We start from the raw sequence: 15,349 nt of genomic DNA, 5'->3' as shown, positions 1-15,349 counted from the left end.
TTCCCAGTTTGGAAGTGTGACACGCCTCTGCAAAGCTAATTGTTCCGCAAGTCCAGGTGCCGGATGGGCCCCGAGGCAGGGGTTGGCATCTTCATCTTTCTCTGAGGAATGCCAGTTCTGCATCTCAAAGGAAGTGGGCCTCCTTGAAGCTCCTGCCTTGGAATGCAGGTCATCCTGTGGAGAAGGGTGGGTAACACCCCAGCCCGGGCAGGCTTTTGTTTCTGACCTCTCGGGAGCAGAGGGACTTCCCCTGGGAGGTCAGACTCTCACATGTTGGTGGCAGGCTGGCCAGAACCGATCGGTGAGCTCACCAGCAGTTAGTAGGTTTTTCAAGTGACACCTCTAAGGTGCCCTCTGGATGCATGTATCAAAAAATGTATCACTGGTATCAGTGAGGGTTTATTAATATGAGAAGTTTGATACCAAACATCCCTACATTCAGAGAAGCCATCATGCCATGTATTACCAATGCGAGAACCGGATCGATGGGTGCCCCTTGGTGCCGAGGACGAAGCTACCAGCACAGAACCTGAACGGGCCCCATTTGACTCCACGAGGACTTTGGAGACTGCTCCCAGGACCTTCCTCTCAATCGGACCTCAACTTACGTTGAGCTGAGCACCGGTCAGCCATCAGCTTCAGGGGCCGCACCCTCAAGGCCTTCGGATGCATGGCCCAACACTCTTAGCACAACTTCGGGTCGTGGTTGCACTCCAGGCACCAAAGAGACACGAGGTGCGGATCGGTCACAGACATCGCCCTATGACAGCAACCGCAGGGCTTAAAACCCAGCCTTCTTCAATGACATCCCTGATGCACAATGAGTTAAAAACTAAAAAAAACTTCAACAAAAAAAGGGGTAGCTCTCTTCGGATCGGCACTAGCTGGTGCAGAAATAAATGAACTGATGTCAGCGCACCGTGTGGTGCCTATATAGGATGTGCAATGTGATATCCTACGCAGAAGATGCCGACGACGGACACAGGGCTGATCGATGTCACCTAACGGCATATAGGGGTATTGTTCAGAATATTCTACAGATCCAGTCCTGGGGGAAATTCAAAGGTAAGGAATCTGCAACTAGAAGTCTCTATCAGATATGTTTTGGGAGGAGACATGTGACTTGCACGCTGTTAAACAATTAGTGAGTCCCTTCAGAAATAACATCATAATTGGAGATTTAAAGAGTGATCGTTACTCCAGGGGACAGAAAAATAGTAATAGTGCTGCAGTGTACCCCTTGACGGTGATAAGTAAAGAATCTCCCATTGACAAGCCTTCAAAGGCTCAACCATGTGCTATACATACCAAGTGGCAAATCTGTTCCAATGTATTGGTAGAAGGGCAACAAGCCTCTTGTGGCAGGGGGAATGAACTTGGGTGTTCCTGCTCAAATATCCATGCACAAGGGTGCAGGATCTGGAGGTTGCAGTGCAGACCCTGCCCTTCCAACTAGGAAAGAAGGTCAGCTCTGAGGCTGAGCATAGGGTGCAGGAAGTCTTTCTTTGCCAATCTAGGTTAATAAAGATGAAAGATGACTTTGGCTTGGGCTTGGTCTCTGTGAATATTCCTTAGAACCCAAGTAATCAAGGGTATAGGAAGAAATGCACAGTGAAGTTGAAAATTTCACCTCAACCGAAATGCGCCACCCAAGGCCGCCATCCACAGATACTAGAAGGCACAAAATGCTAGGCAAAGGGTCTTGCTGAGAGTGGAAAAAAAAACCTGTGGCATGCCATACCGAGCAAAGATGCCTCATGCCACGTCTGGGTGCTGCTAAAACTCATGATCTGCAAGCTAGTGCTGACTTAGGCTGTCAGCTCTTGTGTTGAGAGAGCAGTTCAGATGGTTGTTGATTAGCAAAATTCCAAGCTGATGCGCCCATGTCCAGACCGAGATGGTAAGAGGCCATTCCTTTGTTGACATACCACATTTTGGTCGTATTTTCTGTCACGATTTAGAGAGACTGACTGCAAATGGAGGGGAAGACCACTTTGAGAATTAACTAGATTGCTCTCAGTTCGAACAGGGTGATGTGAAGTCCTGCTCCGCGGAAGACCAAAGGTCTGATATCCAGTACCTTCGGTTGGGACCCCACTCAAGAGTGTCAGAATCTGTGAGCATGGCTAGTGGTGGGTAAAAGTGCATCCCCTGTGGCAGGTGTTCCTCCACCAACCCAGAACCACCATAGTGTCCCGAGAGATCACTATGGTTTCTGCCATATCCCTCACACACCTTGTCTGCGCTAGAATCACTGCCCACAGAGACACCACTGGAGAACCCTCTTATGCCAGCATACCTCGGTGACCAGGAGGATGCAGGAAGCCAGAAGACCTAGTAGGCGGAGAACCACCATGACTTGAATCCAAGGTCCCTCCTGAAATATCGGCATCATATCCCAAATGTCTCTGACCCTCAGGGGAGGACAGAAGGCCCAAAATTATATTCGTCCAGTTCTGCCTCTATGAACAGGTGGCAAAGAGAGAGCTTTACTTGAGATTTGGGAAATGAAACACCAAGTTGAATAGAAGCAGCACAGCCGTTTGTGACACTATCTGAGATGAATCAGCTTTGAGCGGTTAGTCGACCAGGTACAGACATACTGAGATGCTTAACCGCCTGAGATGGTTCGCAATCACCTTTGTAACGACTCGGATGCCCAATGTCAATCCAAACAGGAGGACTGAAAACTGGTGGTGAGTATCCAAACCACAAAACACAGGGAACTCCTGGGCAACCGCAGGATCAGTATATGGAAATTTGTGGCTTTTAGGTCGAGGGACACCATACAGTATTTTGCTTCTAGCACCAGAAGAAACTGTGCCTGGACGGGCATCTTGAACATTTCCTTACAGCAAAAAAAATTCAAGTACTGAGGTCTAGGATCAGAACAAGACCAGATGAAGACCATCATGATTTTTAGGAGCAAGTAAGTCCTGCAAGTAACACCCTATCCCACTTCCTGCTCAGGTACCAACACACTGAACAAGTTACTTCCCTTCGGTAACGCATTATCTGGTAGAGACTATGGGCCTCATTACAAGTTTGGCAGAAAAGTTTACCCCATCACAAACATGACAGATATCCCGTTCCATAGGATATAATAGAACTTGTAATACGGCTGATGGGCTATCTGTCACGTTTGTGATGAAGTAATCCCAAACTCATAAAGTGAGCCCTATATCTAGGTCCTGAATTTCCCAGGTGTCAGTCTGGATCTGGAATCTTTTGCGTGAGCAGTACTCCATTGTGTGGCTTCGTTCAGTTCCGCACATTGGTGCCGTGACCTATATAGGAGCCACAAGGCGCACGGACGTCAGTTACTTTTCACAACATTCCACACCACGAGCACAGAGCCATGAAGTGAACTAACGAATGTGTGACCAAACTGGGCCCCTGAAAGAGATCAACCTTAACCCTAGAAACTTGTCCGCAGAGCGGGGAGGCATGGGCGGGTGGCTGGCAGTGGGCTGCGGACACATTTTCTAGACTAGAATGTACTGAACGGACAAAATGCTTGTCTCTGCAGACCTAAGTGTGCAGGGATGCCTATGTTGCTGCCTGGCAGATGCCCAGAACTAGGACTCAACAAGCTAATGGCGTGGTTGCAGCTTTTCCTCAGGTGGAATGGCCCTTAAGCCATCAGGAGGCTGTTTTTTAGCCAGACCGTAGCAGATTTTGATACAGAGAACGACCCAGAGCGAAATGGTGGGTTTGTGTACTGCCCTACCTTTTTTAGCTCCTACATATCCAACAAAGAGTTGGTTGTCCACCCGGAACTCTTTTGTGCTGTCAAGGCAGAACAATAACAATCTTTTTGGGTCTTAATGGTAGAGTCGCTCTCCTGCTTTAGAGGAATGTGGTGGAGCATAAAAGGTGTGCAGGGTGACAGATTGTCCGAAAAGGAATGGGGTTACCACTTTCAGAAAGTAAGAGGCCCGGGTGTGAAGCATCACCTTGTCAGGGCACACAGTAAGATAGAGACTTGGATGATAAAGTCTGCAGCTCACTCAACCTATGGGAAGATGTTATTGCCAACAGAAAGGCTGTCTTAATGGTAAGCAGCCAGAAGGGACAATTATGCAGCAGCTTGAAGGGAGCACACATGAGGTATGAGAACTAAATTAAGATCCCACTGAGGCATGATAAGGGGCGTAGGGGGAAACATATGTACAAGCCCTTTGAGAAACCTATTTACAATAGAGGACATAAATAAAGAAGATTGGGCAGGCAGGACTAGGAAGGTGGACAGAGCAAAGAGTACCCAGGGAAGAGCCTGCTCGGCAAGGGTACGGACGGAGAGAAGAATATCAGAGAGAAGGACAGAAAGAGGGTCAATAGACTTTTCTGTACAATATTTTACAAATGTTTGCCATCTGCAGGTGTATACCATTTTAGTGGAGAAACGCCTGGCTGCCAATTTAACATGTCAGACTTTCGGGGGAGATCAAAAGCTATCAACTGATGACAGCTGAACTCTCCCCTGTTGCTGCAACAGAAGAGCCTTCCAAAGGGCAGTCTGATCAAAGGATCAATGCTCATTTTTGGAAGCTCTAGATACCAGACTCTTCGCGCCCAGTTCAGAGCCACAAGGATAACTTGGGCCCAGTTGTTTCTGATCTTCTTGAGAACTCTGGGCAGAAGTGGTAAGGGGTACAGGAGTGCCTGAACTTCAATTGAGACTAAATGCATCTTTGGCTCTCCCCACTGTTGAGAGTCATTGTGCAACCTAAAAAAAGGAGGTGCCACTCATGATCCACTAAGCACCGACGGCTTGGCATTCAGAGAACCTGTCAGGTGTTGAACCACCTGAGTTAAATCCTGCTGTTTCAGCCATGTCTAGAGTTGCAGGGCCTCTTGACAATGTTCACGACCCCATCCTGCCCTGCTTGATGCAGTACCATATGGTGGTGGTGTTGTCTATGAACACCTGCACTAACTTACCCTTGAAAGAGGGAAGAAATGCTTTCAATGCTAACCGGATTGCACAGAGCTCCAGGAAGTTGATGCGAAGTCTGGATTTTGCCGGAGACAAGAGTCATCTGATCTCCATCACTCCAAGATGACCACGCCATTCCAGGAGTGACACATCTGTCAGGTTGGGGAAGAGAGAGGAGTCTGCCTTTGGCCAAAATGCGGTTCATCAGTCACTACTGCAGGTCTTTTGCAGTTCCCTCCGAGATCTGGTCCATATCTGAGCGATGCTCTTAATGCTGTGCCCACTGGAACTTCAGGTCCCACTGCAGAGCCCACATGCGCCATCTGGCAAGATTCACCAGCAGGATGCAGGAGACCATGAGGCCAGCAGCCTCAGAGTCAGTCTCACCCAAATCCAGGACAGAGACTGAAACATAGTTATCACAGCCTGAATATCCTTAACTCGCTGCTTGGGAGGATAAGCCTGTAACTGCACTGTGTCAACAGCTCCAATGAAAGAAAGGATCTGAGAAGGAATCAGGTGTGACTTCGGCACGTTTACAATGAACCCCAGCGAATGTAGGAGGTCTGCCGTAGTTTGAAGTCGGAGATGACAGCCTGTGGCAAGCCCGCCTTCAACAGCCAGTCGTCGAGGTAGGTGAAGACTGAAACCCCTGACCTAACCTGCGCAGATAAGTTGCCATTACCTTGGTGACCATCCGAGGGGCGCAGCTTAGGCCAAAGAGGAGCTAAATGAAATGAAAGTGCTTGTGGCCTACCCTGAACTGTAAGTAACGTCTGTGAGAAGGCAGGACAGGGATGTGGAAATTCACATCCTGCTAGTTAATCAAACTAGGAGGGCTGGAGGCTGCAACTGCCCGGGGGATGGTGGTGGATGTCCGCAAAAGGAAATGCCCCAAAACACTATCTGGACACATCAAAATTATCAAATACAAAACTACCTGTTTTTTGAGGAGGGGGGGGGGGGCATCTGTGTTTTTGGTCCTGGTCTCAGCAGCCACCTAGGGAAACCTACCGAACACAGACATTTCTAAAAACTAGACACCCGAGGGAGTCCAGAGAGATGTGACTTGCGTGGATCCCCCAGTTTTTTCTTACCAACAACCCTCAGCAAACCTCAAATTTAGCTAAAAAAAAAAAATCAAATTTTTTCCAAATGTGTGTGGGATCAAAGCACCGGGACAAATTTCCTACCACCCAATGTTTCCCTCAGTCTCCTGATAAAAATGATACCACACTTGTGTAGGTGGGCCAAGTGCCTGTGACAGGGAAGAGCCAAAAACATGTTGAACGGGAACCAAAGCGGGCACAAAAGGGCAGTTTAAAAAAAACTATTTTTAGTCTGACAAGTGCAGCAGAATTTTTATCGGTATCGATGAGACAGTGCTGGGTGGTAGGAATTTTGTGGATTCCTGCAGATTCCGGAAGGTTCCATCATAAAAATGTGTGGAAAATGTGTGATTTCCAGCTAAGTTGGAGGTTTGCAGGGCATTGTGGGTAAGAAAAATGGTGCGGTACATGTGAAACACGCCACCCTGGAATCACCCAGATGTTTAGTTATCAGATGTGTCTAGGTCTTGTGGATTTTTCTACATGGCAGCACCCCAAAGTCGACAAAGTGCAGCCCTCACCATTCCAAGTGGGACGATTTTGAGAGTTAGCCAAGCTCTCATGGCCCAAATGTAAAACCAAAACCCAAAATAATCAAATCTCCTCTTGCTTGCCGTGGGATAAGATGTTTCAGTGTGCGGGGGGAGAGCTGAAAGATTGCTACCCCCTTCAGTTGGGGTGGGGGCATAACAAGGCCCATACTGGTTGGTAGCCACCACCCCACTATTTTTTTTTTTAAGTCCCTGACATCTAGAAGACTTTCTGACCCCCAGGGGTGTGGATCAGAGGTAACTGCTCCATCTGCCCACTGGTGGGCAGAACAACTTTGGCCCCATTTTTTTGGGGTGGGGGTAAGGCCATAACCCCACTCTCTTATTTTGAGAAAAAAAATATCTTCCCTGGTCTCTGGTGGGCTTCCAAAAATAGGTTGATCTGCCCCCAAGGAGTGCAGATATGGCCAACAGTTATGTGCCCCCATGGGGAGAGGCCCTTGCCCAAGGAGCTGCCTCCCCAAACAACACACACCAATCCCTGGTGTCTAGTGGTTTCTGCCCCACCTTGGGGGCAGAATGGCCTAATAAAAATAGGCCGATCTGCCCCCAAAGGGAGCAGAAATGTCCTAAAATTAATTTTGCCCCCACAGAGGAGCAACCCTTGCCTAAGGGGTCCCTCCCCACATATAAAAAACATAAAATAAACAAAAAAAATGTATCACTGGTGTCTAGGGGGTTTCTGCCCCCTATGGGCAATTAGGCCGATCTGCCCCCAGGGGGAGCAAAAATGGCCTAAAAGTATTTTGCTGCCCTGTGGAGCGGCCCCTGCCCAAGGGGCCACTCCCCTTATGCGCAAGTATAAAAAACAAAAATAAATCCCTGGTGTCTAGTGGTTTTTAAGCCGATATGCCCCTAGGGGGGGCAGAAATGGCCTAAAAGTAATTTGCCCCTCCCCGGGGAGCAACCCTTGCCTATGGGGTCACTCCCCACATATACAAAAATATATATATCCCTAGTGTCTAGGGGGTTTCTGACCCCGCCCGGCCCAATCGGCCTAATTATACGAGGCCGATCTGCCCCCAGGGTGGGGGGGGAGGGAGAAATGGCCTAAAGATATTTTGCCCCCCTGGGGAGCGGCCCTTGCCCAAGGAGCCGCTCCCCTTATGCGTAAATATACAAAAAAAATATATATATATCTGGTGTCTAGTGGTTTCTGCGGAAACGGCCTAAAAATAATTTGCTGCCCTGGGGAGCGACCCTTGCCTAGTGGGTCGCTCCCCACATATAAAAAAGAAAAAAAAAATCCCCGGTGTCTAGGGTTTTTTTGCCTCGAGATGAAAAGCGTCTCCGAGCGAGTGCAGCCTTAGAAACTCCAACGCACAAAACAGCTGACATTGCGCGTTTTCTGTGGAGGCAAACAGATCTAACCACGGCTCTCCCCACTGCTGAAAGAGACCATGTGCCACCTCCGGATAGAGATGCCATTCGTGATCGGCTATGCATCGACGGCTGAGTTGTCTGCTCTGGCGTTCAGAGAGCTCGCCAGATGCTGAACCACCAGGGTGAAGTCCTGATGTGCCAGTCATGTCCAGAGGCATAGCACCTCCTTACAAAGGGTCCAGGATCCTACACTGCCCTGTTTGTTGCAGTACCACATGGTGATATTGTTGTCCATGAACACCTGCATGACTTTCCCTTTGAGAGAAGGAAGAAATGTTTTCAATACAAGCCTGATCGCCCAGGGCTCCAGAAGATTGATATGGAGCCCAGACTCCGCCGGAGACCAGAGGCCTCTGATCTCCGCCTCTCCAATGTGGTCACCCATCCCAGAAGTCCGCCACTATGGATACATCTGGTTGGGGAAGGGAGAGGGATCTGCCATTGACCCAATGCTGATTCAAAAGCCACCACTGCAGGTTTTTTCACAGTCCCCCTCCGAGATCTGAATCATGTCGGAGAGATTTCCCTGATGCTGTGCCCACTGGAACTTCAAGTCCCACTGCAGACCCTACATATGCCATTTGGCATGTGTCACTAGCAGGATGCAGGAGGCCATGCGGCCCAGCAGCCTCAGAGTCAGTCTCACCGAAACCCAAGATAGAGGCTGAAAGATCATAATCATAGCCTGAATATCCTGGACTCACTTTTCGGGAGGATAGGCCCAAAACTGCCGGATCCAGAAAAGCTTCGATGAAAGTGAGTGAGTATCTGAGAGGGAGTCAGTTGTGACTTTGGCACGTTTATAGTGAACCCCAGCGTGTACAGGAGGTTCGCCATAGTCTTTAGGTGGGAGATTACTTTCTGGGACAAGTCTGCCTTCAACAGCAAGTCGTTGAGGTAGGGGAAGACTGAAACCCCCAACCTGCGCAGATGAGCTGCAACCACCGCCATCACTTTCGTTAACACCCGAGGGGCGCTGGTAAGGCCAAAGAGAAGCACAGTGAATTGAAAGTGCTTGTGACCTATCACAAATCGTAGGTAATGTCTGTGGGAAGGCAGGGAGTAGCTCCTTCAAACGATCTGCAAACCCACCTGTCCGTAGATGGATTCCCAGTGGGCAAGGTGATGGTGAATCCTCAATTAGACAGGGGTTGCCCTGGCTTCTGGAAAGTTGGGGAGGCACGGAGCGGACCCAGAAGTAGGCTCTGAAGATGGAGACCTCGAGCATCAACGCTCCTTCCACGTCACATCAGCTGAGCGACAGGGTCAAGTCAAAGGATGATGGGACTTCTTCAACTTCTTTTTCTTCTTACATTGACCCAAAGACTACGAAGAAGACGAGTGGTGATGGCTCTGCGATCGGTCTCGAGACCTTCCCCTCAGGCAAAACTAGGATCTATGCAGAGTCGAGCGTCTGGCCGCAATAAGCTTGAGGGACCGCTCCCTCAAGGCCTTCGGGTGCATGGTCCGGCACTTGGAGCATGACTTTGGGTCGTGATCACGCTCCAGGCACCACAAACCGACCCGGTGCAGATCAGTCATAGACATCATGTGGTAAAAGTCTTCGCACGGTTTGAAGCCGGTCTTCAAGGACATCTCTCAATGCATCAAAAACTCACAAAAAGTCAATAAAATAGTCGAAGTTGGTCAAAACGTGACCAAGAGTAGCTCTCTCTGGATCAGCGCGTGGCGCGGAAAGAAAATAACCTACATCACTGCGCTGAGGAAGGCGTCTATGTACTACTCCCGACATCATCACGGCAACCACAACGCCACCCGCAGAGTCGACCAACGCCACCTACCGCCACGCAAGGGTATTGTTCGAAGAAAAAGTCTCTGGATCCAGTCTGACGTCTGGGGAAAAATTCTACAGGTAAGGAATCTGCAACTAGAAGTCTTGATCAGATATACTGTTTGGGTGTTCACATTTACTCACTAGTGGTAACTTTTCGGTCTGGCCTAGAGACATCTTTAGCTCTTGCGACAAACTCATGTAATTTTTTTTTTTTAACTATACGTAAACAAATATTAAGACTTGGGTCATCCCTTTTCATCTATTGGTCTTTTAAGTGCCATTGATATTTTCTTTCTTACATGTCAGTATACAGCATGGATTAATGGCCCAACTCACTTCAGCCACTGGCTTTACTGCAATGAGAATTATGTCATGATCATATGTGCTGCAGGATTCTGTATGCCCATTTTCCTTGAAGTTAATGCTATTCAGGCCTGGCTGGACAATCCTTTATTTTTTCCATAGCCTACCTTTCAGGTCTGGTTAATTTATTTAATCATTTCTTTCATTTGTTGCACTCTTTAGGAGGACAAGACACCTCCAAAGACAGTTCTTTAGGGCTGCTCACTTGCCACGCTGTCACTTAGTTCTTATACAGTAGAGTGCACCTCATAAAGCACCTGCTACTGCTTCAATACTGGACGACCACCTTTCAATGGTATTGTGCACACTGTAGCAGTGTTTTACCATTCCAAGCTGACCGTCAGGTTTATAAGCAAAGTTTATCAGCCATTTGGAATAGTACAAAGATGATACAGTATATATAATGCCATCCCGAGATGGCTGCCCGGTGCTATGTTTACCAAGTGGCTATCTTTAAATAGTAATGTGTATAGCTGGTCATTGCTTTACTGTTATAAGATTGCAGGCATGATGCTTCCAAATCTGGCTGCCATTTTTGAATGGTAAAACAATGATAAAGTATGAATAGATGATGCCGGCTGTGATCGTTTTTATTTTTACTTATTTTTTTTTATTTGAAGCAGGTGACTTCCATGTGCAAGCAGCTGCACTTTCTTAATTAAACTTTTAAACATTTTTGTTGCATGTGTGCAATAAAAAATTTTAAAAAATACACTGAACAATATACCTTGCCAAAATCATATCTATTAGCTTTAGCAATTCTCGTTCTACATGATCTTTGAACAATTTGGCACGGCAGACTTAAAAATACATCGCCGTACTGGGAAAAGAAAATAACTGTTTTCAATAATACTCCTGATACACAAATGTTACATACAGAACTTCAATGAACGTTAAACATGTAAGTATACTTACTTGAAAAGACTTCTAGTTATACAGAGCTACTCACACACGCATTAAACAGACAATGTAAAAATATCAAGAGTAAAATCTTCTGAGCCAGTTTTTGCGCCCAAATATACACCAAACAATAAATGAAAGTAAAGCTGCGCCACAGACTTCCGAACATGATACAGAGAATGTTACGGTTCACTGAGCTAAGAAGTTGTTCATTAATGGGCAATGTAACTGAATGAAAATGATGAGTTGCTTAAGATAAGCATAACAAAGAACAGAAGCAGCAGCAATTTTACTCACGTGTGGTGGAAAAGGACGCAGTCGTGTTAAACTCTCCTCTGGATATGTGACTTCTCCCATGGGGAGGAAAGGTTTTGGAACTGATCCAGTCTCATACATAGACATGGGTCTGCTACCCCGTGCGGCTGGCCGATGCTTTAAAGAGGAGTGATTGGAGGGATCTGGGTAGTCAGAACCAGTTTGGACCTGATAAATATTGGTTGTGGCCTGTTTCCTGAGGGTCGTATTTTCACTCTGTAGTGTTTGAAGCTGAAAAACATTTTAGCAGGGGAACTTTGTTTTCCTTTACAACAAGCTTCAAATGCACGAAAGTAAACAAGTACACCTTTGTACATGGTATATTAGGATAAATACGTGCAGGCGCAGGTTGCAGAAAATGACATCACTTGTTTATAGCCGAAATGATAAATGACGTTAATTTAAAATCTAAAACATTTTTAGGATCGACATTTACAAGGCGCTCCTTCTGTCTCCTGATACCAAAGTACTCTCATTTTCAGACTCCTTTTTACGCACAATTTCAATTGAACATTATTTAAAGGACTTCCAAGCCAACCACAAATAAATGACTGTACCAATTAAAAGCCTAAGTTCATCGGCGTGCCTGACTATAGTCTCCTCCCAGTGAAACCCTGTCTAGCCACCTTCAGGCATGCTCCATCCCCCCAGCAATGCACACAAAATACTTGCAGACTAACACCACAGACAGAGCAAGTCCAAACAAGGCCACTTTTCAAAGCAAGCAGAGGCATACTAGAGCTAAGTCTGTGTAAATATAGATGAAAAACGTGGCTATTTAAAAAAAGTAACAAGAATCAATATTTTTTTAAGTCTTTTTATTATATAAAAAACAAATGAGCTCCTCACTAACTTTGCGCCTTTGACACCAGATGGCTTAAGAGAGCTTGCCCTTCCCATAAAGTCTGGCTCACATCAGGAAAACGGCCCTGCTCGTATTTTTCACCTGAGTATTGACAAGTTAGTCCAGGATTTCAGATAGCTATATTTTGGTTCACTTGATACAGCTGTACCACCTTGGAGTCCTCTTAAAAATAAAAATAAAACAGATCCAAATATCATCATAACTACTGTCCTATTTCTTTGCTGCTGGTTCCCATCACAATATTAAACAAAATTGTACATTATGCCATTACAGCTATACTAGAACCTAATTCAATTCTTGATCATGTGCAATCAGGTTTTATATCATCTTATAGCGAGGAATCAGCATTAACTGTGTTAGAACAGAAAGTATCTGGAGCTCTAATTCTTGTGGGCTTGCCTGCTGCCCTTGGACCCAATCTCCCACGAAGATGTAATAACTTGGCTGCATAAGACTGGTGTCAGAAGCTCTGCACTGAACTGATTATCAACGGTTAAAATAGCATCTCCTATCTCAGGAATTTAGGAAGTGAAACAAGGAGTACCAGTAGGCTCTTCACGGAGCCCTACTTTGTTTAACATCTGCGCAGCACCCTTAGCTCAACTGATCTGATTATTGGGCTACTTTTTATTGATGTAAGCTGACACCTGACTAAACATTCACCTAATCGGCCAGCCAAATAAAATAAGGTCACTTTTAAGCGCAGTCTTTCAGAAAAGTGTAAATGGATACATTGTAATGCTTTCAAACTTAGCACCGACAAAATGGAACTGTTTGTCCAACACAATCTGTTTTGATGATTAGTGGACCTTTTATTATAAATTGTGCTCCACCTATCGCTAGTATGATTATTAAAAATCTAGATTTCTTTCTCGATGATGCTCTCAACTCTTTTACTGCAGGTCAATAAGATTACCAAAAAATATTTTTGTGATTTTTTTTTTAAATTGAGTTTTCCAACAAAAAGGGAACATACAAGCAATGACATCCCCTCTATGTTGTATAAGTAGCTACAAACTGAACAGAAACATTACGTAGACAGGCATCCCATGTCCTAGCAGTGCCATACACGGTACAACTTAAACAAATGTAAAATTGGTCAGGATTCCCTTGTTCAATCCATCGGTTCCACCAGCATAACACTAGATCGATATGTGATTAAACTTTCAATTTCATTGTACTCCTAGAATTTCTGTCCGTAGCTCCAGTGATAGTTAGCTTTACCCTTCTCAGCATAGCTGTAGAAACGTCTTCAAATCAGTCATTTACATAAAAGGCAGTAAAGACAAGGATTAAGTTCCTCTCCCCTCCCAACCTGTATACATTTTGTGGGAGTGTAACCACCACATCTCTGTGTTGGACAATGGCAGACCCATTCTCATTCTATAGTCTCTGAGCGTCCATACCACTTGCCGCGTCAAGGAGGTCTGGCACCTGGCAGGTCGTAAATTGCTTGTATAATTTTGGCCCATACAATCAAATGATCTGGCAGCTTCTCATCATGTCTGCCCCTACTCATTTGGGAATCTTCTGCTGCTGCCCATTCTATCACATCACAAACGCTTGACTCTAAAGGAAGCTCTCCAGGGTTCAAACAATGGATAGCAATGCGACTTTTCGCCAATATGAAGCCCAATTTAAAGAACTTCGGTTGCATGCGCTTACCCTTTCTCTTTTGTGGAATAATGTCCAGGATATACTTTTTTTATTGAAGGCTCGAAACCGCTCCTCGTGTATTTACCTACCTTTTCAGCAATCTCCTTCCAGTATGTATGCAAGACAGGGCTACTCCAGATTACATGGGGGGAAAGCGGCATGCTCAGATTGGCATCCTCCACATCAAGCTGAAGTGGTGGATCTTGTATAGTTTTACCGGGATGAGGTATATCATATGAACAAAGTTATATTTTATCAATTTAAAGCGTGTGTTACTAGACACCAGTTGGACTCCCATTACAAACCTGTATCCATTCTTTGTCAGTAGGAGTACCGCCAATGTGATTTTGCAACTTATCATAAACTTACAAGACTCCGGCTGGTCTGTCTGCCCTTAATGCTCTGAAGAGATTGCATAACAGGTGTCTACATTGGGTGTGTGTGGGGGGCAATAAATATTGACACTGTCTGCGTGTATATGAGAGCATTTGGGAATGAAGGCCAAATGCTCCTGGGCATATAGGCAAGTCACAAGTATCGTAGAAATTGGCCACTGCCAACTCCAACTGTACTTTGGGATTCCTCAAAGGAACCGATTGTCTGGGCATAAGTCCACTGATGTTAAGTAGCCTCTCAGTTTCCAACTACCTACAGACATTGTAGCAGTTATCTGTGGAAAGGAGCAAACGCACCAAATCTTCCTCTCCAGTTCAAACGGAGTCTTCTCAGTACCACCTTAATCACTCTATCCCACATGTTACAAAGAGACCAAAGCACATATGATTTTTCTGCAAATGTTGACATAGGTTTCTTCTTTTCATCCGTATATGGATAGAATCTTGTATATGGATGCTCAAAAACATTTGTATGCAAAATTACAACGGATTAATAATATTACAGTTCACATATTCTTAAGCCTTGGACATCTTGATCCCAGTATAAATAACTAATTTATTTAAAACCTTATGACTGTACTACTGAGCGATAACCAAATCTAGTCCCTACTAGCTCCAGGAAGAAGTTCAGAGGTATGTTACCAACCAACTTTTTCATTTGATGTTCGTTCATAATTTGATGCTCCCACTATTTAGAAAAGTGATGAGGGGTGGACAAGATTTTTGTTTGCTTGCACCAAAGCTCTTATTGCTACTGTTAACTACTTTCACTTTAGAAAATCCCTAGAACGTTTCTGTTTGAGTAATTCTGAGATTCGTATTTGACTCCTTACATGATCTGATTTGTTTTTCCTGTGTTATATGGTACCTACTAAAATAATGTGACTGCGTATTAGGACGACAGAACTTCCGAATGGGGGAGACTAAGTCCGTCCACATGGTCATAAACTGATGCCCCCCCCCCACAACTGCTGGCTAGCTCACAGTGCTTCACCTATACCCGTAACCCTGCCAGGGTAGAAGGTGATTGTGGCAACCTCAAGAACAAGTTACTTACTTTTGGTAATGAAATATCTGG

General features: G+C 45.6%; 1 protein-coding gene across 4 annotated transcripts in view; it reads right to left on the bottom strand.

The window, feature by feature from the left end:
* The window catches only part of GIT2 (GIT ArfGAP 2), a 374,247-nt gene that overhangs the window by 132,109 nt on the left and 226,789 nt on the right, over nt 1-15,349 (bottom strand). For 3 of the 4 annotated variants that reach the window (XM_069214722.1, XM_069214720.1, XM_069214724.1), the window contains exon 15: nt 11,338-11,586. The exons of the other annotated variant lie outside the window; for it this stretch is intronic. In XM_069214722.1, the coding sequence (XP_069070823.1) occupies nt 11,338-11,586 (249 nt within the window). The remainder of the gene's footprint in view (nt 1-11,337; nt 11,587-15,349) is intronic. 4 annotated transcript variants of the gene reach the window in all.

This window comes from Pleurodeles waltl, chromosome 11, assembly GCF_031143425.1.
Source record: "Pleurodeles waltl isolate 20211129_DDA chromosome 11, aPleWal1.hap1.20221129, whole genome shotgun sequence".
NCBI classification, from domain to species: domain Eukaryota; kingdom Metazoa; phylum Chordata; class Amphibia; order Caudata; family Salamandridae; genus Pleurodeles; species Pleurodeles waltl.
This window is presented reverse-complemented; position numbering and strand designations above follow the sequence as displayed.